The sequence below is a fragment of the Ranitomeya variabilis genome, chromosome 8 (assembly GCF_051348905.1).
Source record: "Ranitomeya variabilis isolate aRanVar5 chromosome 8, aRanVar5.hap1, whole genome shotgun sequence".
In the NCBI taxonomy this organism is placed as follows: domain Eukaryota; kingdom Metazoa; phylum Chordata; class Amphibia; order Anura; family Dendrobatidae; genus Ranitomeya; species Ranitomeya variabilis.
This window is the reverse complement of record NC_135239.1, coordinates 15,400,420-15,427,577: the sequence shown is the minus strand read 5'-3', so window position 1 is coordinate 15,427,577 and position 27,158 is coordinate 15,400,420. Positions and strand designations below refer to the sequence as shown.

Below are 27,158 nucleotides of genomic sequence, written 5' to 3'. Positions count from 1 at the left end.
GGCAACACTTTGGAAAATTGGAAGAGCTTATGGTGCCTGCAAACGCAACCATGCTCCATGGTCTTAATGGATACACTAGTTGGTTTTCCACCCACCTCTGCGTCACAGGTAACAGATCAAACCCATTACCTTCAAAGAGAGCGGCCATCATCTCTAGTCTGGTGCCCCCTGGTGGCGAGAAGGAAGAAATAAGACTACCAGTAAGTAACACCCTAAAGTTTTGTTCACGTCTAGGGTTTTATCTTGACCATTCTTTTTAGGGCACGCAAAAAAAAAAAAACCAGTTATAATACCAGCAAATGAATGGGATTTCTAAAATTTCACCGTTTTTTTTTTTATATATATAAATAAATACATTACGTTAATTTTTTATTTCTTTTAGGATTTTAATTGCTTTCTTCCCTGATTTGAGACGAATGGGGCTGAGAAACCGTAACACATTTTAAAGTGAATTGTCTTGTGCATTCTCCTAACAATTGAGATATTTTTTTCCAGGAAAGAAAGAAAAATAAACAAACCAAAAACACAAAAAGTCAGGAGAAAACGAATATCAGATCTGATCCTACAAAATTCTATGGGATTGTTCCCAGTTATCTCCTGTACTTGACTTGCAGCAGATTGGTCTTGGAAGACAGATCAGAAGATGCTGCATGCAAGATTTCCTGATCTGGCTATGGACGTTGAACCTGACGATATAGGATCCCAGAGTGATCCACTGAGGCATAGAAGTCTATGGGATCGGCACCTACGAGCTTCCCTCCAGTGTTTCTGCCCCAGAGCGATGGTGCCAGGATGCACCACATTTGCCACATCCTAGTCCAGCAGACACCGTCATGTTCCTGACGGGGGAGGAACCTCTACACTTTCCTGCACACTATAGCATCATGTTGTCATTTTGCACCTTTCTTTATAAAACAGAAAACAAGAAGGAATTGCAGGAGTCAGGATTTTATTGTCACAGGTCTACAGAAAAAATAAAAATCACCATCCTAAAAATAAATGACCAAATCTGACAAAATACATGATCTTGGATTTCATTTGAGGCGTCCCCTCTGTTGGGTAAAATGTGACCCCGGAGAGTCAATACTAGAGCGCCGGTGCCTCAGATCCGGGTGTTTGTACATACTTAAATATTAGCTTTGTAAGAAGCGATAGGCACAAGATACAGTAATACTCGGCTTACATTCGAGAGTGGATGGAGCACAGAGAAGGGTAAAGTACCCAGGACACGGACTCCTATAATGGAGCCTGGGGGGCAGATCGGAAAGTGTAAAAGTTGTGATTTCATGAATGTCGCTGCCGCAAAGGGCCGACCTGTATATTAGAAGTGCCAAAGCTCTGATGCTCAGCGTAATGCAGAGACTGAATAATACAGATACTTACCTTGTAACACCATGGATACATGATGGGTTTTAGCTTTGCACATTTTTTTTTGCATTTTAAGCCATAAGGATTACAACGGATGAGAGTTCACATTATCCTGCCGTGTAGGAAGGGGCTTATAGTAGTATGAAAATACAGATACACGGCCAGAAGGAAGAGACACAGAAAGTCTAAGCCATATTATTGCCACCTAGTGTGTCCCGCTTCCTATGATGAGAGGTAGTGGGAGCGCGGTTCTGAGCTTATGGCTTAAAATGCTACGGTTGGATTAGGTTGGGTTTGGTTGTAGCAGAAGCACGCGCCTCCACTACTGCCGATCGGGTGCTTCATCAGGCCTCTTATCTGCTCCATTTTTTTCTGTTTGTTTCTTATTCTCATGGAGTAAATATTCCTAAATATCTATTTCTTTTTGTAACTCGCAGATCGGGAGCCGGAATGAGACGATCCAGCTGGGGAATGTCTGCGCCTGCAAAACACAAAGTAAGAGTGGATTCCTGTCATTTCTATATCAAACTACAGCCGCCTGGAAAGTAAAGATATAGATTCACCACACTATATAGCTCCATGTATGAAGGGAAAACAGCCCCAGTGACCGGGCAAAGTACACCGATATAATCAGGAGGAGGGTGGAAACGTTACAGAAGAACTCCAGTCATCAGCTTCACATCCATAAATAGCGACAATAGATTACAAAAAGCAGTATTATAGTAGTTATATTCGTGTACATAGGAGCAGTATTATAGTAGTTATATTCTTGTACATAGGAGCAGTATTATAGTAGTTATATTCTTGTACATAGGAGCAGTATTATAGTAGTTATATTCTTGTACATAGGGGCAGTATTATAGTAGTAATATTCTTGTATATAGGAGGAGTATTATAGTAGTTATATTCTTGTACATAGGAGCAGTATTATAGTAATATTCGTGTACATAGGGAGCAGTATTATAGTAGTTATATTCTTGTACATAGGGGCAGTATTATAGTAGTTATATTCTTGTACATTACATAGGTGCAGTATTACAGTAATTATATTCTTGTACATAGGAGCAGTATTATAGTAGTTATATTCCTGTATGTAGGAGCAGTATTATAGTAGCTATATTCTTGTACACAGGAGCAGTATTATAGTAGTTATATTCTTATACATAGGGAACAGTATTATGGTAGTTAGAGTCATTGAATATGGAGGGTGTACTCTATTAGCTGTGACTGAGGTTGTTCTTTAACAATGTCTAAGTGCTCAGCCATACACTAATAATCTGGAAGAATAGTCTGATGTTATACAAAACATAAAGAGTGACAAGTAAGCAATGGACACATTTTTAGACGACAGTATCCTAATTTCTCATAGCTTATATTTTCCCTTTTTACCCCTTCACTAGAATCCCCCCTCCAGTTCTGCGGTAACCCAAACCTTTCTGTTGACCGTGATCTTGAGCGTCTTTTTTTGCGGTCACCAGACGACGATCTGGAGCGGCTTCTTTTCTTTCCCCTCTCTGAAGAGGACGATGAGTGGGAACTTGCACAAGATCTTTTTCTGGGGGAAGAAGAACCTCGGTTGGACCTGGAGCTGGATCTTTATTGATTAAAAATGGACAGAATTTAAGACAAGAATTTCAGAAGTAAAATAGAACAGATTTATTGAGCGTGGATTTCTTAAAATGAGAAAATCTGTGCTTGACATAAAAAAAATAACATGACTTACCTGTTACCAAAAATTCCACGACAAGCCATCATTTTATGATAGGTGGGATTTGACCTCTGGGACCTACAACATCCCCAAGAATAAAGGGGCCGCTGTGCTGATTTAGTGCTGAGCGCCCTATTAAAGTTTCCCCTTCTGCGATGCATTTACAGCAAGGCCATGGAATGTGCAACAAATGTCAGAGGCCGGTGCCTCCTTTGTGACCCACATCCATCTCTACAAGGCGAATGTGGTGTCCTCGATCTCCTGTTTCAGTTGGTGGAGAGGTGGCACGCTCCATTCACAGCTATAGGAGTGACAAACTTAGCCGAGCTAATACCGTACTCTCGGCTTTATTTGGAGCCCCCCAAAGGAGCCGATGCATCTGCCTCATCTCCACTCGTTGGTGGTCAGAAGCAGTCCTGAACGGGGGCCTCCTCTGGGGCCAACATTTGTCAGACATTAAAGAAGTTGTCCATTACTTTATCATTGATGACCTACCCTCAGGATAGGTTATCAATGTCTGATTGGTTAGAGTCCAACACTGAGCACCCCCGTCGACCAGCTGTTACCGGTGTTGGCAGCTGCTGGCTGGAAGTACTCACTTGCAGAGCTGGCCATCTTTTGGTAGTGGCCAGGCCAGGGTACTGCACATCGGCCTGATTGATTTAAATAGGAGGCGGATGTGTAGTACCTGGTGGCGTCCGCCATTAGAAGACTGAGCAGCTTTGACAGGGAGTATTTCCAGCCACCGACAACAGCCGATTGACAGGAATGCCAGATCCCGACCAATCAGGCATTGATGACCAATCCTAAGGCTAGATCACCAATGAAAAAATAGCAGATCTAATGGTGGGATCCCAGAGGTCAGAATTCCTATAATCATTAAGTGATGGCAATTCCCATCTATATTCACATGTAGTAAAGTAATGATATAACATGAAATTATAGGTGTTAAATGTATTAGATACTTAAAAAGAAGCTTGGACATATATTTATGACTTTTTCTAGGACAGGTTATCAATATCAGTCCAACATCCAGCTAAACCCCCGAATTGCAGTTACCACCTCCGGCCGAACAAATCTAGAAAGCAGTTGTACTGCCCCGCCATGTTGAATGTTTAGTGGTTGCTGCCAGGTACTGCAGCTAAAACACACCTGACCGGCAGGGGTTCCAGATGTCAGACCCCTACCGATCTTATGGTAAACATAGGTCAGTCATTAATATACTATGCCCTGACAACCCCCTTAAAAAACAAAAACAAAACAAAACAAAACAAAAAACACATGTAGGCATTTCTTAATTTACTAATATAAATCATGGAGAGTTTTCTGCCCCAACACATGAACAGGATGCAGGGAGTGTTGGCTTATCTACTTGAGCAGTCAGCCAGCCCCCTCCATACACTGCTTCGGTCACATACTAAAACCGGAAACTCTGCTGTGTCCACAGGTTTGGAAGTGGAGCTACCAAACCCGGGACCAGAGGGGATACCTGACAATCACGACACTTGGAATAATTATACCATGTTATTAAGTTATTTATAAATGTTATAAATGTATTACGGCTTGACACAAAATTGCAATCTACTTTTTATCAGAAGAAGGGTAAGATGTTGAAAACAGACTCCGTACAGGCATATCACTGCGCTGCTTAGCAGATCCAAAGTATATTTACAACCATCTATATATTTCCGATGTGGAAGAAATGACTATAGGAACACGAGGACTAAACACCGATTGGTCCACCGTATCATCTAATATTAAAGACATCCTGAACCACTTGACTCTCGCTGCGCCATACAGCGTGGTACCCGCTATTCACCTTGATTTTGAACCGCGAGATTGAGAACGTTTTCTGGAGCTGGAACGAGACCTTGATCTGGAACTGGAAGAGCTTCTTGAACGGGATCTGAAAAAACATGGCACATTTTTCTTTTTCAGCTCTTATATCATAGAATGACAGCAGTAAGCATTGCTGCTAAGAAAAGGGAAAACAGAAGTTGTTCATTGAGTAACAATGGATCAAATTCAAGATACATAAAGAGAACAAAAAAAACAAACAAACAAACACACACACACAAAAAAAAAACACACTTAATACTTTAGGCGTCTAACCCAAAAAAAAAATAAAAAAATCTGCCCCCTTTGTTGAAGAGGTCGTAGAAGTGTGACAGGTGGGGTCGGACCTTTGGGTGTAAGAGGAAATGAGAATCTAAAGTCCCTCACACACAACTTATGTTGGCGGGACAAATTGACCATCTGAGGAGTACGCATTCGGCCGTCTGAATTTTAATGGCAGATGTATTAGTTTTCAGGGGGACAAGCTCAGAGGCAACACATGAACATTCAGGGGGTGGGACTCTTTAAAGACAGCCATCGGCCGAATTAATACTCAGCCAAAAGTTCTCTGCCCAGAAAAAAATCAAGTTATGTAGAATGTAAGCCCGCAAGGGCAGGGTCCTCGCCCCTCTGTATCAGTCTGTCATTGTTAGTTTACTGTAAGTGATATCTGTAATTTGTATGTAACCCCTTCTCATGTACAGCACCATGGAATCAATGGTGCTATATAAATAAATATTAATAATAAGTTATTACATATCCACTGGACAGGTGACAACTTCCTGATCATTGGGGTCTGACCGCTGGGACCCCAGATACCGGCGGAATGATGACATTTCATCCCCATTAGAAAGGAATGGTAGTGCACATGCTTGACCGCCGCTCCATTAATTTTCTATGGGGTTGCTGGGAAAAGCCAAGAGCTGGACTCAGCAGTTACAGAGGATGAATGGAGCGGCGATCAAGCAATTGCGCACAATTGCTGAAATTCCATTGAAGGGGTGAGGCCAATTATAATAATTGCTAGGTCTGATAGCACCCATCGTACTTTTAGAACTAATATATATATATATATATATATATATATATATATATATATATATATATATATATATATATATTTTTTTTTTAAAATACACTGATGTAACAGCAGACACTGAACTCTGCTTATAAAGAGGTGAAGAAATGTGACAACAGACTGCAGTGAGCCGCCTCATCATACCAGGGCTCCTATAAAAATGTTAAATTTTGTCAGGATACAGACAAGGAGATAAGGTGAGATTCCCAGTGTGCGCTACCTATAGAATTCAATTTTAGTATCTGATCACATATGGAAACATCATTATAGAAAAAGAGAACAATACTGGTGTAAAATGCCCTGCACCAGATAATCACAAGAGTGGCTCAGGTAGTGTTCCTACAGCCAGGAGCAGCTCAATGATTTACTATATCTGACCTGGTCTTACACGAGAAAATTCCCATCTTATAAGGTGATGGCACATCACCAGGTCAGATCTCATCAATCTTGAGAATACCACTGTCATGTTGCACCCCATCACAGTTTTTCTATGCATTGTGGCAATGTGACAGACCGTTTGTGCAAACAACTGCAGCATTGCTCCATTCAAGTGAATGCATCCAGCACGCTCTGTACACGGGAGGGAAATGTGCAAGAAAAACTCAAATTTAGCATTAAATGAGCTCCTTTATTCACAGGATTGGGGGAAATGGGTGTCATTCATGTCAGACTCAAACCAAACCTGCAGAAGAGGACACTCCACGTCTTAGTCATATGCCATAACTTTATAAGATGCGAATGTTTCTCTAGAGGTTTTCACAAGCACAGGAATAAAGAGCACATTATGGCCGCGCTATGCTCATTTAGGTTAGACTAGTTACCACTTACCAACGAAAATGCACAAGACAACAGCGAAGAATAATATTTCACAATATCACATCTATCAGCTCTAGAACATTGAGTAGTATATAGAAATATAAGAAAGAAAAAAAAGGAAAAAAGTTAAATAGATACTGACATTTTGCCAGGCTTTACCCTTGACCTGTACCCGTTTACCTGGACCTAGACCTTGAGCTTGTATGGGAGGAGGAGCGAGAAGATGGCGATTTAGATCTGCTGCGTGCGGATTTCTTATTTTTACTAGAATCCTCATCGTCGCTGGCAAGATTGTATTTTGAAAGGTCGCCATCGTCATCCTCATCATCGTCCTGAAACAAATAGTTGGGAAAGTGATGTTATAAGATTATTTGCTACAGTAAAGGAATTAATTGTTTTAGATGCATAAAAGCAAAAAACATAGGAAAATTGGTTACAGAATTGTACAGATTGCAAGCATTGTCTAGGACTAGGGAAACGCAGCTGCATACACTGCCTAAGATTAGATACACGCTGCTGCAAGCAATGCCTAGGATTAGATACACGCTGCTGCAAGCACTGTCTAGGACTAGGCAAACGCTGCTTCATGCACTGTCTAGGACTAGGTACACACTGCTTGTAAAGCCACTGTGGAGGAAGTAAATGCACAAAAAGTAGATCTATTCAGAATGGATGCCCGGGCATTCTTCCTCTAGAGAAATTGCACCTGCAGCAGGGTATATTCTTCCTGTGGCCCTATTTATAGGAAAGAAGTCTGCTGTTTTCCTACTCAGATAACTGTAGTGCAATCACGAGTTCAGCCAGATGAAAAACAAAAAAAAAAACAAAAAAAAAAAAACACTTTTGGCAAATTATAGTATGTGTATGAAAAGCTCCCAACACTGTATTGTTTCAGCCAAGTACACAAATTCCATGTACACCAAGACTAAAGGTCCGTTTACATAGACAGACCGGTTGCACAATACAGACACAGGCAGACCAACATGAGCAATAAGCACGGATTCGCACTAGATGCCTCTGTGCACACAGGCTGCCATAGTTGTTGCCCGTGTGACTCCTGGCTACACAGGATGATGCACCACTGAGAACAACAGTCTTTTATGCTGTGCAAAATATCATTTACCCAATGAACGAGTGTTTTGCTCATTTAATTGCGTGATCAGCAATATGTTGACATGGAAAAATAATTGTGAAAATCTCTTGTAATGTTAATATCCCATACGTTGTAGCCTCAATTGGTGAGTGTGTCTTCACATTCTATCACCAAGCCATGTTTGGATTATGACTCACATCATCCAATTTATACTTTGATAGATCTCCTTCCTCTTCTTCCTCCTCGTCACCTTCTTCCTCCTCTTCAACTCCGGACACCTTTTCATCACCTTTGACTCCAGATTTTCCACTGGACGGCTTTCCACGGTATTTCTTCTTTTTTCGTCCAAACTACAAATCATCACAAAAAGAAGAGAAATGAAACGTGCTCTAATGCTCCTATGCCCTTGTATTGCAGCTTGTTGTATCAGATTCAGACCAAAGCCTCCTTTACCTCGTCGTACTCGCCGTCAGACTCTTCTCGATCTATGTATTCTACGTTTTCTCGTTCATTAAATCCTCCGCCATAACCTGTATGTAGAAACAGGACCATAGAATTTCAGCAGGAACAGAAAAAAAAAAAAACTCAATAAAAGGCAAATAGTTCTTCACAATCAAAACTGGAGGGGAGAATAAGACAAGAGTAGATGTACCTGTCCGCTCCTCTAGCTTTGCATACTTCGGAGTGTTGCACATGTTACACTCTGATCTTCTTGCCCAGTTTACATTTCCACAACTTAAAGAAGAAGAAAAACAAGATAACAAAACTGCAGAGAAAGATAAGAAAGCCACAAAATGTTTTCTCACAAAAAAAATAAAAAATTGGGGCTCGAGACAAGCGATGACATCAAAGGCACAGAGAGAAGAGTACGCTTAGCGTCCCATCTGCGTGAAATAGTACTTAAATGCAGATTACCACTAACTACAGGAAAATATGGTGCAGACAAGTCACATCTACTGATACCAGCTGAGAAATGTGCACGATCAGCAGGTATCACATACGTGTCTTATCCTGATGAATAGGGCAAGTGCACGATACCCATCAATCATACATGCAACCCAACACATATGTGCAGACAGGACAATATCTCTACCGCTTACCTCCTGGCACAGAAGTGAGTGGTGCCAGAAAAACACTTAAAGAAGTTGTCCACTACTATAACCTTTTTTTTTTTTTTTTTTCATAAATCTTGCTATTATGGGCCACTGAAAACATCTACTGTGTTTATTTTAGCAATATTACCTTTTATCATGCTGTAGCAGCACATTTTAGTGCTGGATTCAGCTCTCATGGGGTTAATCGACAACTTCCTTTCTCCTGAGTCATTGTGCTCTAATACTACAAGTTCCATGATGCATTGCACTGCTACTAAGCCTGAACCTAGCACACCCACTCCAAAACCCACCCAAACCCCTCCCTCCTCTCCCTCCTCTAGCTTCAAACAGATTTGTGATGTCATTTCTGTCCAACCTCCTCTTTTACATTTGTCCAACCCACACTCCATTACACACAGATAGATAGATAGATAGATAGATAGATAGATAGATAGATAGATAGATAGATAGATAGACTTGTGCACATGCTGCGGAAAAAGCCGCACCAAGAACTGCATCAAAACCGCACCAAAACTGCGAAACTGCACCAGGTTTTGATGCAGTTTTTATGCTTTTTTTGGTGCGGTTTATGCGCGGTTTTAATGCCGTTTTTGGAAATAAGTAAATAAACGGAAAATGTGCATGATTTGAATGGAAACATGCATGAAAAAACGGATTCCAAGGCCGGATGCATCATTTCACAGCTCAGTTTCATACTTTTTTTGCCGGATCCGTCGCTGTGCGTTTTTTCACCGGACAGAAAAAACGTTCCTCTGTATGTGTTTTCCATCCGGCGGAAACAGCTTTTTTGATGGATCCGGCAAAAAACGGATGAAACTCTATGAGAAAAAGACGGATCCGACGGGAAAAAATGGATCCGTTTTTTTCAAAACTCGCCGGATTGTGCCTCACGGCAAAAACCTGATGTGTGAAAGCACCCAAATATATGGATAGATACATCTATGTATCTATAGATATATCTATAGATAAATATATCCATAGATATATATGAGAAAGGCCTATGTTTCTATAAGGCTACTTTCACACTTGCGTTTTTCGCAATCCGTCTTTTTTGGAAAAAAACGGATCCTGCAAATGTGCTCTTAGGATGCGTTTTTTACCCATAGACGTGTATTAGTGAAGGATCGCGACGGATGGCCACACGTCGCATCCATCGTGCAACGGATGCATCGTGTTTTGGCGGACAGTTGGCACATCCGTCACGTCTGCCATTTTCTACCGCACATGCGCGGCCAAAACTCCGCCCCCTCCTCCCCGGACTTCAGAATGGGCAGCGGATGCGTTGAAAAACTGCATCCGCTGCCCACGACGTGCACAAATTTCACAACGTGCGTCGGTACGTCGGCCCAACGCATAGCGATGGACCCGTGCCGACGCAAGTGTGAAACAGGCCTTAATGAGCGTTTAATTTAATAAAAAACTGAAAAAAACGGCGTGGGCTCCCGCGCAATTTTCTGCGCCAGAGGGGGAAAGCCGACGGCCGGGGGCCAATATTTGTAGCCTGCTATGAATATCAGCCCGCAGCTGTCTGCGTAGCCTTTACTGGCTATTAAAATAGAGGGACCCCCCCCAAAAAATGACGTGGGGTCCCCCTATATTTTATAGCCAGAAAGGCTACGCAGACAGCTGCGGGCTGATATTAATAGCCTAGAGAGGGGCCATGGATATTGGTCCCCCCCCGGCTACAAATACCAGTCCGCAGCCACCCCAGAAATGGCGCATCTGTAAGTCTACGTTCACATTAGCGTTCGGCGCCGCAGCGTCGCCGCATGCGTCATGCGCCCCTATATTTAACATGGGGGCGCATGGACATGCATTGTGCTGCGTTTTGCGACGCATGGGTTTTTTTGGCCGCAAGCGTTGGGCGCAGAGGACGCAGCAAGTTGCATTTTCTTTGCGTCCAACTTTTGGCCAAAAAGGACGCATGCGTCGCAAAACGCAGCGTTTTAGCGTGCGTTTTGTTGCGTTTTTGTTTGCGTTGTGTGTTGCGTCTCCGACGCTGCGGCGCACAACGCAAATGTGAACGTAGCCTTAGATGCGCCAATTCCGGCACTGAGGCTGGTTTCACACTTGCGTTTTTGGACGCTGCGTTTTAGCGCTAAAAAACGCATGCGTTTTTTTCCTATACTTAACATTAAAAACGCATGCGTTTTTATAGAAAAAAAAATGAAAAAACACTGAAAAACCACCCACCACCATCAGGGTGATAAAGGGATCCAAACCCTAACCCTACCCCTAACCGTTTAATGAACATTTTATGACATAGTGCCACGATATTTCAGTGCCACGTATATAAGTGCCACGTATGTAAGTGCCACGTATGTGTCACGTATGTAAGTGCCACGTATGTAAGTGCCACGTATATAAGTGCCACGTATGCAAGTGCCACGTATGCAAGTGCCACGTATGCAAGTGCCACGTATGCAAGTGCCACGTATGCAAGTGCCACGTATGCAAGTGCCACGTATGTAAGTGCCACGTGCCACGTATATAAGTGCCACGTATGTAAGTGCCACGTATGCAAGTGCCACGTATATAAGTGCCACGTATATAAGTGCCACATATATAAGTGCCACGTATGTAAGTGCCACGTGCCACGTATATAAGTGCCACGTATGCAAGTGCCACATATGTAAGTGCCACGTATGTGAGTGCCACGTATGCAAGTGCCACGTATGTAAGTGCCACGTATGTAAGTGTTACGTATGTAAGTGCCACGTGCCACGTATATAAGTGCCACGTATGTAAGTGCCACGTATGCAAGTGCCATGTGTCACGTATATAAGTGCCACGTATATAAGTGCCACGTATATAAGTGCCACGTATATAAGTGCCACGTATATAAGTGCCACGTATGCAAGTGCCACGTATATAAGTGCCACGTATGTAAGTGCCACGTGCCACGTATGTGAGTGCCACGTATGTGAGTGCCACGTATGTGAGTGCCACGTATGTGAGTGCCACGTATGTGAGTGCCACGTATGTGAGTGCCACGTATGTGAGTGCCACGTATGTGAGTGCCACGTATGTGAGTGCCACGTATGTGAGTGCCACGTATGTAAGTGCCACGTATGTAAGTGCCACGTGCCACGTATGTGAGTGCCACGTATGTGAGTGCCACGTATGTGAGTGCCACGTATGTGAGTGCCACGTATGTGAGTGCCACGTATGTGAGTGCCACGTATGTAAGTGCCACGTATGTAAGTGCCACGTATGCAAGTACCACGTATATAAGTGCCACGTATATAAGTGCCACGTATGTAAGTGCCACGTGCCACGTATGTAAGTGCCACTGGTATCACTTTATGGCAAAAAGCTGCGTGGGAACTTTCTCATACAGCATACCATAAAGTGAGACTAGGGACTATTTTCTCACAGGGGCGTAGGAATACATTGTGGGGAATACATTGTGGAAGGATACCTTCCTCCCCTCATTGTCTTCCTGGAGCCCCTGGAGAGTGGTTGCATCAGCAGATGCTCCTGTTCTCCACGGGAGATCGTCGTGGGACACTCGTTTTAATTGGATTTCTGCGGATCAGGGAGTATATTGTTTGTTTATTATTTTAATATTTTTTATGACAATGGCTTCGGGGATCAAAGTGACAAGTGATGGTGAGTATGTAATCTATGTTATATGTACTGTATGTCTGTATGTATGTACTGTATGTATGTATGTACTGTATGCGCATGTCGTTGCATGGCGCATGTCATGTATGTGTTCTATGTATGTATGTAATGTATGTGTTTTTTTTTCTTTGTTTATTTTTTTACATTCAACACATTAGCCGGATGATGGGACTACTACTGTCCCATCATTGGCTAATGTGTCACTCACTGTCACTGTAGCAGGCAGAGCCCGATGGGACTTGTAGTCCCATCGGACATGCCTGCACACAGAGACAACGCCACCACCACCGCACAGCCACCTTCAGCACCGGCAGCCGCCGCCAGGGCACCGGCCGCCGACGCACCAGCCGCCGCTGAACCGGCCGCAGCCATGGGATCAGCCGCCGCAGCACATCTCGGCAAGCAGATCCCAGCACCAGACACCTGCAGTGCACAGCCCCTCCCGCCCCCAGCAAAGCCCCGCCCGCCCCCAGCACAGCACAGTCCCGCCCACAGCCAGTCACTCTTGAGTGACTGCTGACTGTGCGGCTGGGACACGCCTGTTTACTGACGTCACGTCAATTTCCAGAGTCTGGAAATTGACGTGACGTCGGCGGAAATTAGCGGTGGCTGCAGCCTGGGGGTCACGTGACCCGGACTCAGCCACCAGCATAGCGCCGCTCACAGGCGAAAAAGGCAACGCAAGGTATTTACACAGTTCGTCAGGGGCCCTGGGGGGATACATTGGGGGGATAATTGAAAGTAGTGGACAACCCCTTTAAGGGATGGTAACTAGGGATGGGTGGACCTGTGGATGTTCAGACCCGTAGGGTTTGGTTCAGGTGCCCGAACTTGATCCTCAGCTCAGTGTGATCTGGCTGCCAGGCTGAGTGGTTGCATTACTTATGCCACTGCTCAGCAATGCAACCAGATGTAGCAGAGCTGGGGTTAGTCATGGCACATCATCATTCTGAATTAAAAGAAGGAGGTGAGGACTACTTGATTTTTTATTTGTATTTTTATGAATCTTTTTGCTCATCTCTACTGAGTATATTTTATCCTAGGCAGTTTGGATTTTATTTTTTGACTGGAAAAGGAATGCAGCATCAGAGACTACTACTAATGTGAGGCTTAAGGTACCTTCACACTAAGCGACGCTGCAGCGATACAGACAACGATGCCGATCGCTGCGGCGTCGCTGTTTGGTCGCTGGAGAGTTGTCACACAGACAGCTCTCCAGCGACCAACGATGCCGAGGTCCCCGGGTAAACATCGGGTTGCTAAGCGCAGGGCCGCGCTTAGTAACCCGATGTTTACCCTGGTTACCAGTGTAAAATGTAAAAAAACAAACAGTACATACTCACCTTCGCGTCCCCCGGCGTCCGCGAAGGTGAGTATGTACTGTTTGTTTTTTTTACATTTTACACTGGTAACCAGGGTAAACATCGGGTTACTAAGCGCGGCCCTGCGCTTAGTAACCCGATATTTACCCTGGTTACCATTGTAAAACATCGCTGGTATCGTTGCTTTTGCTGTCAAACACAACGATACACGGCAATCTGACGACCAAATAAAGTTCTGAACTTTAACCAACGACCAGCGATATCACAGCGGGATCCTGATCGCTGCTGCCTGTCAAACTCAACGATATCGCTAGCCAGGACGCTGCAACGTCACGGATCGCTAGCGATATCGTTTAGTGTGAAGGTACCTTTAGTCTGCCACATACCAGGATACCCCCTTATTGTACAGTGCTGCGGACCACACACAGATTTCTACACCAAGGGGCAGTCAACTCACGTTTTGCATTGCCAGTCATTGGCGCTAAATAATCCCCGACTCTTCTCTGCCAAAGTTTTTCCAATCTCCGTCCCTCCGGCTTTCATCATTTTTGCATCCGTTGTTTTTTCTTTAAATTAAACAATAAATCTAGATCAATTTACAACATAATGAGACATGTAAAGGAAAGAGTTAACATTTGATATCAACAAGTTCACACCTCGTCCACATCGGTTGCAGCTTGTCCTTCGAGCGAAATTAACATTCCCGCATCTGAGAAAATATAAAAGCAAATATATAAGGAGTTGCAGAGTAATTTGTGACGTTATATATAGCACTGGAGATAAAGTCATTGTTCTATCCCCACTAGATAATCTACAATAAACACGAGATAACGCTCACAATAATATGGCTCCTACAGGCTGAAGTTAACCATTTAACCACAGATCTGCCAGCTACAGCGCTTTCACCATGGCTTCCTGACATTTTGGGTCCATTTTCAAAACCTGCAGCAAATCCACTACATACAAGCTGCAATTCTGTCCAATATCTACAAACTGTCAGCAACCTACCTCACAAAAATCTTTGCCAAAAGCATCTGTTTTTTTCAAGTGGAAGACACTTCAGGAATCGCTCGTTTACTATGGTGTTTGGTAAACCTGAAGGTTTTTTTTTTTTTTTTTAAGGGGTTTCCCGCTACTAGGACAACAACTCCTTCTTGAACTACATGTTTGGCCCCTATAAAATAAAAAAAGCTTATACTCACCTCCTGTGCCGCCACTCGCTCTCTCCGCGGCTCTCGTGCGGTGTTGTGACACGTGACCCCTGCAGCCAATCAGCGCTAATGTCACTGTCCTGACCTACTTATGTATTGATCATGAAGAGTAAGTCAGGGATCAGCTGCAGCCCGGGCGCACAGATCTCCATATCCCCCTCAGATAGGGAGATCTATGCTCCGCCCATAGATCTTAACAGCTCGTTTACATATTAAGAAAAACGTGCATTCCTCAAGAATAGGACATCAAATCGCAGATATCAAAGTATCATTTTATTCCGCTTCCTATGACCTGCATGCCCATACAGACAGCTCAAAAGGGACGATCCTAATGACAGATTTCCCGTAAAGGGATTTTTTTTTTTTCCCTACATGAAAAATTGACGTCCAAAACAAATAAAACCACATTGCTTGAATATTTCCAAGATACTAAATTATCCCTCTAAGATAGCGGATAACCTAGCGATCGATTGGGGTCTGCCCACTGGGACCCTAACTAATCCTAAGAACAGGGGACTTGAAATTGTCCCATGCCCCTTTGTGACCTGATCGTGTGGAGCCAATAAATTGTTGTGCCAGCCAGGGGCCTGCAGAATATCGCGATCTCTGTCCTGCGGGTGCTGTTTTTACAATCTCCAGGATTCCCTGGTACAGCGGCATGGCTCCCCCTTTTTTGGGGTGTCCCCTTTCTTTCTATATCTTTCCACAGTGGGGACCCGGGTCCTGATCGGCCCTTATCTAATGCTACGTCTGCTGACAGATAGTGAGAACTACAGAGTCAGGGCCGTCCTGATTGGGGTGCACCTGCTGCGGTGGGGTGGCTTTTATATTTTATTGATAGAGACAGTGTGGACCACGTCCCCCGGGTTATTTACAGGCGCTGCTACCATTTATTTGCTTACTGTGGGGGATTCGCTCATTTTCTTTTACTCTTTGGTCAGTCTGCACCTCACAACGGTATCGATAAAAAAACGCAGCGAACACGGTAATACCGATCGGTCAGATGGCTCCAATACGGAAAAGGAGATTTACAGGCATCAAAACAGCCACAGGTTGTATTTTAGTGGCCTTAAAAATGGGGGGAAAAAAATTGAACTAAAAAAATTAGGTCGGATTCTAATTTTTTTTTAAGTTTAGATTTTTTTATTTTATTTATTAAAATACCAGCGCCCCATCCATGTATCGCTGTAATCGCCCCGCCCTGGAGGATCGCTGTAATCGCCCCATCCATGTATCGCTGTAATCACCCCATCCATGTATCGCTGTAATCGCCCCGCCCTGGAGGATCGCTGTAATCACCCCATCCATGTATCGCTGTAATCGCCCCGCCCTGGAGGATCGCTGTAATCACCCCATCCATGTATCGCTGTAATCGCCCCGCCCTGGAGGATCGCTGTAATCACCCCATCCATGTATCGCTGTAATCGCCCCGCCCTGGAGGATCGCTGTAATCACCCCATCCATGTATCGCTGTAATCGCCCCATCCATGTGTATCGCTGTAATCGCCCCATCCATGTATCGCTGTAATCGCCCCATCCATGTATCGCTGTAATCGCCCCGCCCTGGAGGATCGCTGTAATCACCCCATCCATGTATCGCTGTAATCGCCCCGCCCTGGAGGATCGCTGTAATCACCCCATCCATGTATCGCTGTAATCGCCCCGCCCTGGAGGATCGCTGTAATCACCCCATCCATGTATCGCTGTAATCGCCCCATCCATGTATCGCTGTAATCGCCCCATCCATGTGTATCGCTGTAATCGCCCCATCCATGTATCGCTGTAATCACCCCATCCATGTATCGCTGTAATCGCCCCATCCATGTATCGCTGTAATCGCCCCATCCATGTGTATCGCTGTAATCGCCCCATCCATGTATCGCTGTAATCGCCCCGCCCTGGAGGATCGCTGTAATCGCCCCATCCATGTATCGCTGTAATCGCCCCGCCCTGGAGGATCGCTGTAATCGCCCCATCCATGTATCGCTGTAATCGCCCCATCCATGTATCGCTGTAATCGCCCCATCCATGTATCGCTGTAATCGCCCCATCCATGTATCGCTGTAATCGCCCCGCCCTGGAGGATCGCTGTAATCGCCCCATCCATGTATCGCTGTAATCGCCCCATCCATGTATCGCTGTAATCGCCCCATCCATGTATCGCTGTAATCGCCCCATCCATGTATCGCTGTAATCGCCCCATCCATGTATCGCTGTAATCGCCCCATCCATGTATCGCTGTAATCGCCCCGCCCTGGAGGATCGCTGTAATCACCCCATCCATGTATCGCTGTAATCGCCCCATCCATGTATCGCTGTAATCGCCCCATCCATGTGTATCGCTGTAATCGCCCCATCCATGTATCGCTGTAATCACCCCATCCATGTATCGCTGTAATCGCCCCATCCATGTATCGCTGTAATCGCCCCATCCATGTGTATCGCTGTAATCGCCCCATCCATGTATCGCTGTAATCGCCCCGCCCTGGAGGATCGCTGTAATCGCCCCATCCATGTATCGCTGTAATCGCCCCGCCCTGGAGGATCGCTGTAATCGCCCCATCCATGTATCGCTGTAATCGCCCCATCCATGTATCGCTGTAATCGCCCCATCCATGTATCGCTGTAATCGCCCCATCCATGTATCGCTGTAATCGCCCCGCCCTGGAGGATCGCTGTAATCGCCCCATCCATGTATCGCTGTAATCGCCCCATCCATGTATCGCTGTAATCGCCCCATCCATGTATCGCTGTAATCGCCCCATCCATGTATCGCTGTAATCGCCCCATCCATGTATCGCTGTAATCGCCCCATCCATGTATCGCTGTAATCGCCCCATCCATGTATCGCTGTAATCGCCCCATCCATGTATCGCTGTAATCGCCCCGCCCTGGAGGATCGCTGTAATCGCCCCATCCATGTATCGCTGTAATCGCCCCATCCATGTATCGCTGTAATCGCCCCGCCCTGGAGGATCGCTGTAATCGCCCCATCCATGTATCGCTGTAATCGCCCCATCCATGTATCGCTGTAATCGCCCCATCCATGTATCGCTGTAATCGCCCCATCCATGTATCGCTGTAATCGCCCCATCCATGTATCGCTGTAATCGCCCCATCCATGTATCGCTGTAATCGCCCCATCCATGTATCGCTGTAATCGCCCCATCCATGTATCGCTGTAATCGCCCCATCCATGTATCGCTGTAATCGCCCCATCCATGTATCGCTGTAATCGCCCCGCCCTGGAGGATCGCTGTAATCGCCCCATCCATGTATCGCTGTAATCGCCCCGCCCTGGAGGATCGCTGTAATCGCCCCATCCATGTATCGCTGTAATCGCCCCATCCATGTATCGCTGTAATCGCCCCATCCATGTATCGCTGTAATCGCCCCATCCATGTATCGCTGTAATCGCCCCATCCATGTATCGCTGTAATCACCCCATCCATGTATCGCTGTAATCACCCCATCCATGTATCGCTGTAATCACCCCATCCATGTATCGCTGTAATCGCCCCATCCATGTATCGCTGTAATCACCCCATCCATGTATCGCTGTAATCGCCCCGCCCTGGAGGATCGCTGTAATCGCCCCATCCATGTATCGCTGTAATCGCCCCATCCATGTATCGCTGTAATCGCCCCGCCCTGGAGGATCGCTGTAATCACCCCATCCATGTATCGCTGTAATCACCCCATCCATGTATCGCTGTAATCGCCCCATCCATGTATCGCTGTAATCACCCCATCCATGTATCGCTGTAATCGCCCCGCCCTGGAGGATCGCTGTAATCGCCCCATCCATGTATCGCTGTAATCGCCCCATCCATGTATCGCTGTAATCGCCCCGCCCTGGAGGATCGCTGTAATCGCCCCATCCATGTATCGCTGTAATCGCCCCGCCCTGGAGGATCGCGTTACCCGCTCCTTTCTGCTGCCCGATGAACCCCATTAAAAAGAAACTCTAGAATCAGTGACGGCCTTACATGTTTTCCACCATTTCGTGCTTTTTGGGATTTTTTTCCCCCTTTTTTCAGTACATTTCGTGATAAAGTGAACGGGTCATTCAATAACACAAGTCCCGGTAGGTACGGCCGTGGGGACGGAAAAATACGGTAATAAAGTTCTGACTGCTGAAAAATAAAATAAATAAAATTTTAAAAAATGCAAAAATATATTAAAAAAAAAAAAAAAACATTCTCCCGGACATGAGGGGGTTAAGGGCGGACGTCTCGGAGCTGACGGCGGCTATAACGGGGGAGGAGCGGAGGTCACCGGCCCCGGAGTGAGGAGACTCGTCCTCAGTGGCCGCGGCCTCCCCGCACGGCCGCCATTCCTCCATTATGCCGCCCCCGGTCTCACACCCGCCGCCCCGGTCTCCTCATCTTCCCCCGAACTCACTTCTTGTCCGGACAAATCCAGTCTCCGTCACTAACGCGAAAATTCTTCGTGGACATTCTGTCCGCCGCCGTCGCCGCCTTCTGCTCTGTGAGGAAGGACCCTCAGCGCGGAGCGACCGCCTTGCGCCTGTGCGACCCCCGGAACACCCGCGGACGGATCACACCGCTGCTGCGCCTCTATGTCTGCGATTAATAGAAGTGGCTAAATAACAACCGGGAACGGGTGACATAATCTCGATTTTTTTTGAGCAGGCAAAACTAAAGTCAGCTATAAAAATACAAAGCCCCTCCCGAGTGTAGTGGCATGAGACGGAGGCTTGAAACGCAAACTAGAGGGAATATAGATGACTACGCATGCGTGACATCTAATGCGGCGTCATCTTGGTAGTTTTTTTAAATAACTTTATTAACATCACATTGGTTGTCATTTTGGTGTGCTGCTAGGTGTATAGAGATCCAGTAGGCCTTGCTGAGGAGTTACATATCAGCTACTGCTCCCTGTTATCAGCCATCTTAATATATAGATGTGTACTGACAGATTGTGCCCCACGTGTATTAAAGAGGTTGTCATTAGCGTACACACGTAAATCCGCCATATTGAATGTCCCACCTTATTGACAGGCTTCCAACGTGTCAGCAAGTGCTGAAATACGAGAAAAAATTCTAAGTGCAGTGAAAACCCCACAATTCTCCGGTTAATTTTGTGTTTTATCGTTACATTGTTCGTTGTTTGGTAATAATGACCGGACGGCACGTTCCTCTGGGTCAGTCCGATTATGAGCATTTACCAACGTTCTGTCGTTTTTTTGTTTTTTTTAGTGGTTAAAAAACTCCTGAACTATAAAAATAAAATGAATATGGAGTTTAGCCGCCATTTCCAGGACCTTTTTCATGATTCTGGTGGTGGAGCGGAGCGACGGTTCGCTGGACTTCTGATTTTTCTTTATGACATTTGCTTTATAGTTCACAGAATTTTAGATTTTGAAGGATCGGACTTTTGGTCTTTTCTGGACGCCTGTTTTTTTTAGATTTATTTTTAAATGAGGAAAAGTTGTGTTATGTGAACTTTTATGTCTTTATTTTATAATATATATATTTTTTTAAAAACTATTTTTTATATTTATTAGTGTAGCTCAATCTACTTTATAAAGAATCACCTCATCGGATCGTGGTCAGTAGGTACGTCGGGCCGGAGAGCACACAGATAATACTCTTAAAGGGAATCTGTCACCGGCTTTTTGCTCCCCCATCTGAGAGCAGCGCAACGTAGAGGCAGAGGCCCTGATTCCAGTGATGCATCACAGACTGGGCTGCTTGCTGCAGGTTGGAAAAAAAAATCTCATTTTTTTCTCTGCCGCAGATCTAGCAGAGCTCTGAATGCTGAGCTCTGTGTAGCCCCGCCCACACAACTGATTGGCAGCTTCCTGTTTTCACTGTGCATAGGCAGAAAGCTGCCAATCAGTAAAATCACTAAATAAGCAAGAGCCATTGTTTTTCAGATGTTCCATAAGTCACGGTCTCCTGGAGTACTGTCAGCACATCTCCAGTGTTAACCAATGCAAAACATATTTTTTCAAGTGTTCAATATTTTGTCATGTTTTACAGATTAATGTAATAATTGTATCACATTACACTTTAATTTTTTTAGTCCCCCGCGGGGGCTTAAATTAGTTATCTTGAGTATTGCAGTCTTCAGTTAAAATCACTGTATCCTATGAAGCAGAACCTGTTTCTAATGCTGCACCCTCCTTTAGTGCGGATTTAGGGTGAGCGCCCGTTCAGACCATGGCTGCTACACATCTGTTACATTGTGATTCCACATTTCATTGAGACCACACGTATCCCGGTGTCATTGTGAGGACAGAGCGGATCCTGCGCTGTGCAGAGGAGAGCTGGCACTTCAGGTTACGTGATCTTTTGAATCATCCTTTCCAGAATTTGCCCCTAAAAAAGCGCTTAGCTCAGCAGTTTCTTATGTCTGTCCCTTCCAGAGATGGAGACCTGAACCAGCGGCGTATCTGCAGAGACATGTGGAGGTCGCTGCTGTCACTAATGCATTTCTAAAAGTTTGAAAAAGTTGGATAAATTCCCATAACTTTGAGAAAGTTAGCAATTTTCCGGAGAACTTTTTGTAATGTTTATAGATGATTTTTTTTTGTAAAGAAAACCTCATCCTGCTGTAAAGTCCTATGGATCTACTGTGGGGTTCAGAGGCCGTGTCACAAATACAAAGCAATTTCAACACCTAGATTTTATAAAAAGAGAATGAAATAAAGAAAACTTACAGCCCAGAGGATCAATGTGATAATTGTAAAACAAATATCTGCTTGCTGTCATTGAATTTATGCAAAAGGCTGTAAACCAGACCGAAATCTGATGGTTGGTGCATCTATTATATGTGGGTATCCCTCATACTGTTTCCGTGTAGTCCAGTGGGGTCATCACTAACTGGACAGCATATTCCCTCTGCTTTTCCACATCCTACCAACAGAGGGAGCCCTTCTTAAAGGGATTTTCCAGCCTATAAAAAAATCTTTGCAAAAGGGCTCAGTTGAGTTGTGTTAAAAATAGGAAAAGAAACAATACTTACCCTCAGCGATACCCAACACTTACCAGGTCCCTGCTGGCCCCTTCTTCCACATTGGGCACTGTGTAAGATTCGGACTGGCTCTTGAGGGTATCGATTGTTTTTTATGCCAGTCTGAGCCATTTTAGAAATATTGGAGCCCCCCTGTTGGCGAATCCCTTCCACATGGGATCACAAGTGAGTGACATTGCAGGAGCAGAATATCAGCTAATACTGAAAAGAAACTGAATTTTGAGTTTGTACCCAGATTTTCACCTTAATGAGTTTTGCTAATTCTTTGTTAATCACATTGCGTTAATTTGTTTTTGTTTTTTTGTTTTTTTAATTTAAGTTGTTCACAAGTTGATCCTCAACACCGAAGTGTTTTCCTTTTTACTGAATCTTATGCATTTCATTATGCAATGTGCAGAGTGGATCATGTGACGTCAGTGGACGAGACCTGACTGTTTAGTATGGATTGCAGGGAATGTATCATCTGCTATTACCTGGCGACAAACATAGCTCTTCCACATATTTGTTTGTTGCATCTTATTTTTTAAAAGTGACTAAAACATCCTGAAATACTGTTTATTTACTGGTCACGGTAGCACCAATAGAAGACTGACATAATGGTTTTCTGCAGCTCATATTTTTTTTTTTTCATATATTATTGTGTAGGATGAGACAGGGTCAGCAGAGACATCTCATCATTAGAAGGAGGATACAGCAGAGTCAACTCATTATCATTGGAGGACAGGTTCAGCAGAGTCATCTCATCGTTACAGACACGATCAGCAGGTGAGCTCATCGTTGCAGGACAAGGTGCGCAAAATCATCTCAATATTACAGGATAGGGTCAGCGGAGTCATATCATTAGATGACAGGGTGAAAAGAGTCATCTCATCATGAGTGGGCAGGGTCAGCAGAGTCATCTCAGCATTACTGGCAGATGTCAGCAGAGTCATCTCATCATTAGAGGGCAGGGTCAGCAGAGTAATCACACTATTAGAGGGCAGGGTCAGCAGAGTAATCACACTATTAGGGGGTAGGGTCAGCAGAGTAATCACACTATTAGAGGGCAGGGTCAGCAGAGTAATCACACTATTAGAGGGCAGGGTCAGCAGAGTAATTGCACTATTAGAGGGTAGGGTCAGCAGAGTAATCGCACTATTAGAGGGCAGGGTCAGCAGAGTCATCTCATCATTAAAGGGCAGGGTCAGCAGATTCATGTCATCATTAGAAGGCAGGGTCAGCAATATCATCTCATCATTAGAGAGCAGGGTCAGCAGAAGCTACTCATTGTCATTGGATAGCGGAGATTTTAATGATAGAGGAGATTGCATTACTGGAGACCAAGATAATGCAGGATCAGTAGGCACACAGATATGACTCTGTACACAGCTGCCCTAATTCTTTCTGAGCTCGGGGCATTGTGCTGTACTCACTCTTTTCCTTAAAATTGTATTATTTCCATTTCTCAAACTATATACTCCGATACTGCAGCTGTGAAGTATATACAATATTGTTGTGCTCTTTATACAAATAATACAGAAGAAGAATATTACAAGTCTCACAATATTAGAACATCATCAAAAAGTTAAAATAAAAAAAGTGAAACTCATATATTATATAGAGTCATTACACACAGAGTGATCTATTTCAAGTGTTTATTTTTGTTAATGTTGATGATTATGGCTTACAGCCAATGAAAACCCAAAAGTCATTATCTCAGTAAATTAGAAAACTTTATAACACCAGCTTGAAAAATGATTTAAAAATCCGAAATGTTGTTCTACTGAAATGTCTGTTCAGTGAATGCCCTAAATACTTGGTCGCGGCTCCTTTTGCATCACTTACTGCATCAATGCGGCGTGGCATGGAGGCGATCAGCCTGTAGCACTGCTGGGGGGTTATGGAAGCCCAGGTTGCTTTGATAGCAGCCTTCAGCTCGTCTGCATTGTTGGGTCTGGTGTCTCATCTTCCTCTTGACAATACTCCATAGATTCTCTATGGGGTTAAGGTCAGGCGAGTTTGCTGCCAATCAAGCACAGTGATACTGTTGTTTGTAAACCAGGTATTGGTGCTTTTGGCAGTGTGGACAGGGGGCAAGTCCTGCTGGAGAATGAAATTTCCATCTCCAAAAGCTTGTCGGCAGAGGGAAGCATGAAGTGCTCTAAAATTTCCTGGTAGACGGCTGCGCTGACTTTGGTCTTGATAAAACACAGTGGACCTACACCAGCAGATGACATGGCTCCCCAAACCGTCACTGATTGTGGACACTTCACACTAGACCTCCAGCAGCTTGGATTGTGGCCTCTCCACTCTTCCTCCAGACTCTGGGACCTTGATTTCCAAATGAAATGCAAAATTTACTTTCATCTGAAAACAACACCTTGGACCACTGACAACAGTCCGGTTCTTTTTCTCCTTGGCCCAGGTATGACGCTTCTGGCATTGTCTATTGGTTATGAGTGGCTGACACAAGGAATGTGACACTTGTAGTCCATGTCCTGGATACATCTGTGTGTGGTGAAGCAATGACTCCAGCAGCAGTCCGCTCCTTGTGAATCTCCACATTATTGAATGGCCTTTTCTTAACTATCCTTTCCAGGCTGCGGTTATCCCGGTTGCTTGTGTACCTTCCACTCCACTTTCCATTAATCTGCTTGGATACAGCACTCTGTGAACAGCCGGCTTCTTTAGCAATGACCTTTTGTGGCTTTCCCTCCTTGTGCAGTGTGTCAATGACTGCCTTCTGGACATCTGTCAGGTCAGCAGTCTTCCCCATGATTGTGGAGCTACTGAAACAGACTAAGGGACCTTTATAAACACTTAGGAAGACTTTACAGGTGTTTTGTTAATTATTCTAATTTACTGAGATAATGACTTTTGGGTTTTCATTAGCTGTAAGCCATAATCATCAACATTAACAGAAATAAACACCTGAAATAGATCACTCTGTGTGTAATGACTCAATATAATATATGAGTTTCACTTTTTGTATTGAAGAACTGAAATAAATAAACTTTTTGATATTATAGTAGTTATATTTTTGTACATAGGGGCAGTATTATAGTAGTTATATTCTTGTACATAGGGCAGTATTATAGTAGTTATATTCTTGTACATAGGGGCAGTATTATAGTAGTTATAGTCTTGTACATAGGAGCAGTATTATAGTAGTTATATTCTTGCACATAGGAGCAGTATTATAGTAGTTATATTCTTATACATAGGGGCAGTATTATAGTAGTTATATTCTTGTACATAGGAGCAGTATTATAGTAGTTATATTCTTGTACATAGGAGCAGTATTATAGTAGTTATATTCTTGTACATAGGAGCAGTATTATAGTAGTTATATTCTTGTACATAGGGGCAGTATTATAGTAGTTATATTCTTGTACATAGGAGCAGTATTATAGTAGTTATATTCTTGTACATAGGGGCAGCATTATAGTAGTTATATTCTTGTACATAGGAGCAGTATTATAGTAGTTATATTCTTGTACATAGGGGCAGCATTATAGTAGTTATATTCTTGTACATAGGAGCAGTATTATAGTAGTTATATTCTTGTACATAGGGAGCAGTATTATAGTAGTTATATTCTTGTACATAGGGGCAGTATTATAGTAGTTATATTCTTGTAAATAGGGGGCAGTATTATAGTAGTTATATTCTTGTACATAGGGGCAGCATTATAGTAGTTATATTCTTGTACATAGGAGCAGTATTATAGTAGTTATATTCTTGTACATAGGGAGCAGTATTATAGTAGTTATATTCTTGTACATAGGGGCAGTATTATAGTAGTTATATTCTTGTAAATAGGGGGCAGTATTATAGTAGTTATATTCTTGTACATAGGGGCAGTATTATAGTAGTTATATTCTTGTACATAGGAGCAGTATTATAGTAGTTATATTCTTGTACATGGGGCAGTATTATAGTAGTTATATTCCTGTACATAGGGGGCAGTATTATAGTAGTTATATTCTTGTACATAGGGGCAGTATTATAGTAGTTATATTCTTGTACATAGGGGGCAGTATTATAGTAGTTATACTCTTGTAGATAGGTGTTGTGGATTCTGTTTGTGGGCTCCCTCTGGTGGTTACTGCTGGTACTGGGTGACTTTGGTGGGTTGCGGCCTTTGGTTTCCACCTGTCCATCAGTGGCTGGGTGTTTCCTATTTTACCTGGCCTTTCTGTCATTCCCTTGCCGGCTACCAATGTATTCAGATGTGCTCTGTTTGGTTCCTGCCTACCTGCTCCCAGATCTTTCAGGATAAGCTAAGTGCTGATTTTCAGTTGTTTGGTTTTTTGTCCAGCTTGCTTATTATGTCTCTATGCTAGCTGGTAGCTCTAGTGGACTGAGGTTCTCCCCATGTGCCATGAGTTGGCACATGGGTTCTTGTAATCTCAGGATGGTTTTTTGATTAGGGTTTTTTGCTGACCGCTCAGACCCCTTTTGTATCGTTCTGCTTTCTAGTTTACAGCGGGCCTCTATTTGCTAAACCTATATATATCATCTCTATGTGTGTGCCTTCCTCTCATTTCACCGTCAATACATGTGGGGGGCAACTAAACCTTTTGGGGTTCATTCCTCTGGAGGCAAGTGAGGTCTTTATTTCTCTGCAGTGCTAGTTAGCTCTTAGGCTGGTGCGTGGCGTCTAGAACCAACGTAGGCACGCTCCCTGGCTATCTCTAGTTGCGTTTGTCAGGCGTAGGGCAGCGGTCAGCCCAGGTTCCATCACCCTAGAGCTCGTCCGTTATATATTTGTACCTTGCTTGTCCTGTGCTATCCCTAGCCATTGGGATTCATGACAGTATAGCCGGCCCACAAAGTGTTAATTGTTGGGGCTGAAGCAGGAGAAAAAGAAGTGTTTAAGGGAAATTTATTTATTTATTTTTTTCCTTCAGAGTTTTGCTGCCTAGCCCTTAATTGCTGTCTAGCTGCTTCTTACCTCCTCTTAACCCTTGAATGGCTCTGATCTTAGCTGTTTAACATGG

The 27,158-nt window shown here is 44.1% G+C and overlaps 1 protein-coding gene and 1 long non-coding RNA gene across 3 annotated transcripts in view; one reads left to right on the top strand and one right to left on the bottom strand.

The window, feature by feature from the left end:
• Nucleotides 1-932: 932 nt before the first annotated feature.
• Nucleotides 933-19,886, bottom strand: ZRANB2 (zinc finger RANBP2-type containing 2). 2 transcript variants are annotated; one of them, XM_077277583.1, is made up of 10 exons: nucleotides 19,579-19,886; nucleotides 14,620-14,672; nucleotides 14,421-14,529; nucleotides 8,552-8,634; nucleotides 8,353-8,429; nucleotides 8,097-8,249; nucleotides 6,987-7,138; nucleotides 4,896-4,982; nucleotides 2,801-2,962; nucleotides 933-1,849 (listed from the first exon to the last, which is right to left on the bottom strand). In XM_077277583.1, exons 1-10 carry the CDS (start codon nucleotides 19,632-19,634, stop codon nucleotides 1,783-1,785), a joined length of 999 nt encoding a protein of 332 aa, XP_077133698.1. In that variant the 5' UTR covers nucleotides 19,635-19,886; the 3' UTR covers nucleotides 933-1,782. The 2 variants fall into 2 exon arrangements, with proteins under 2 accessions (XP_077133698.1, XP_077133699.1); XM_077277584.1 differs by having other exon boundaries at nucleotides 2,801-2,923; nucleotides 19,579-19,852.
• The window catches only part of LOC143788159 (uncharacterized), a 29,142-nt gene continuing 14,277 nt past the window's right edge, over nucleotides 12,294-27,158 (top strand). The window contains exons 1-2 of the long non-coding RNA XR_013218570.1: nucleotides 12,294-12,626; nucleotides 22,822-22,941. This is a non-coding gene — a long non-coding RNA (uncharacterized LOC143788159). The remainder of the gene's footprint in view (nucleotides 12,627-22,821; nucleotides 22,942-27,158) is intronic.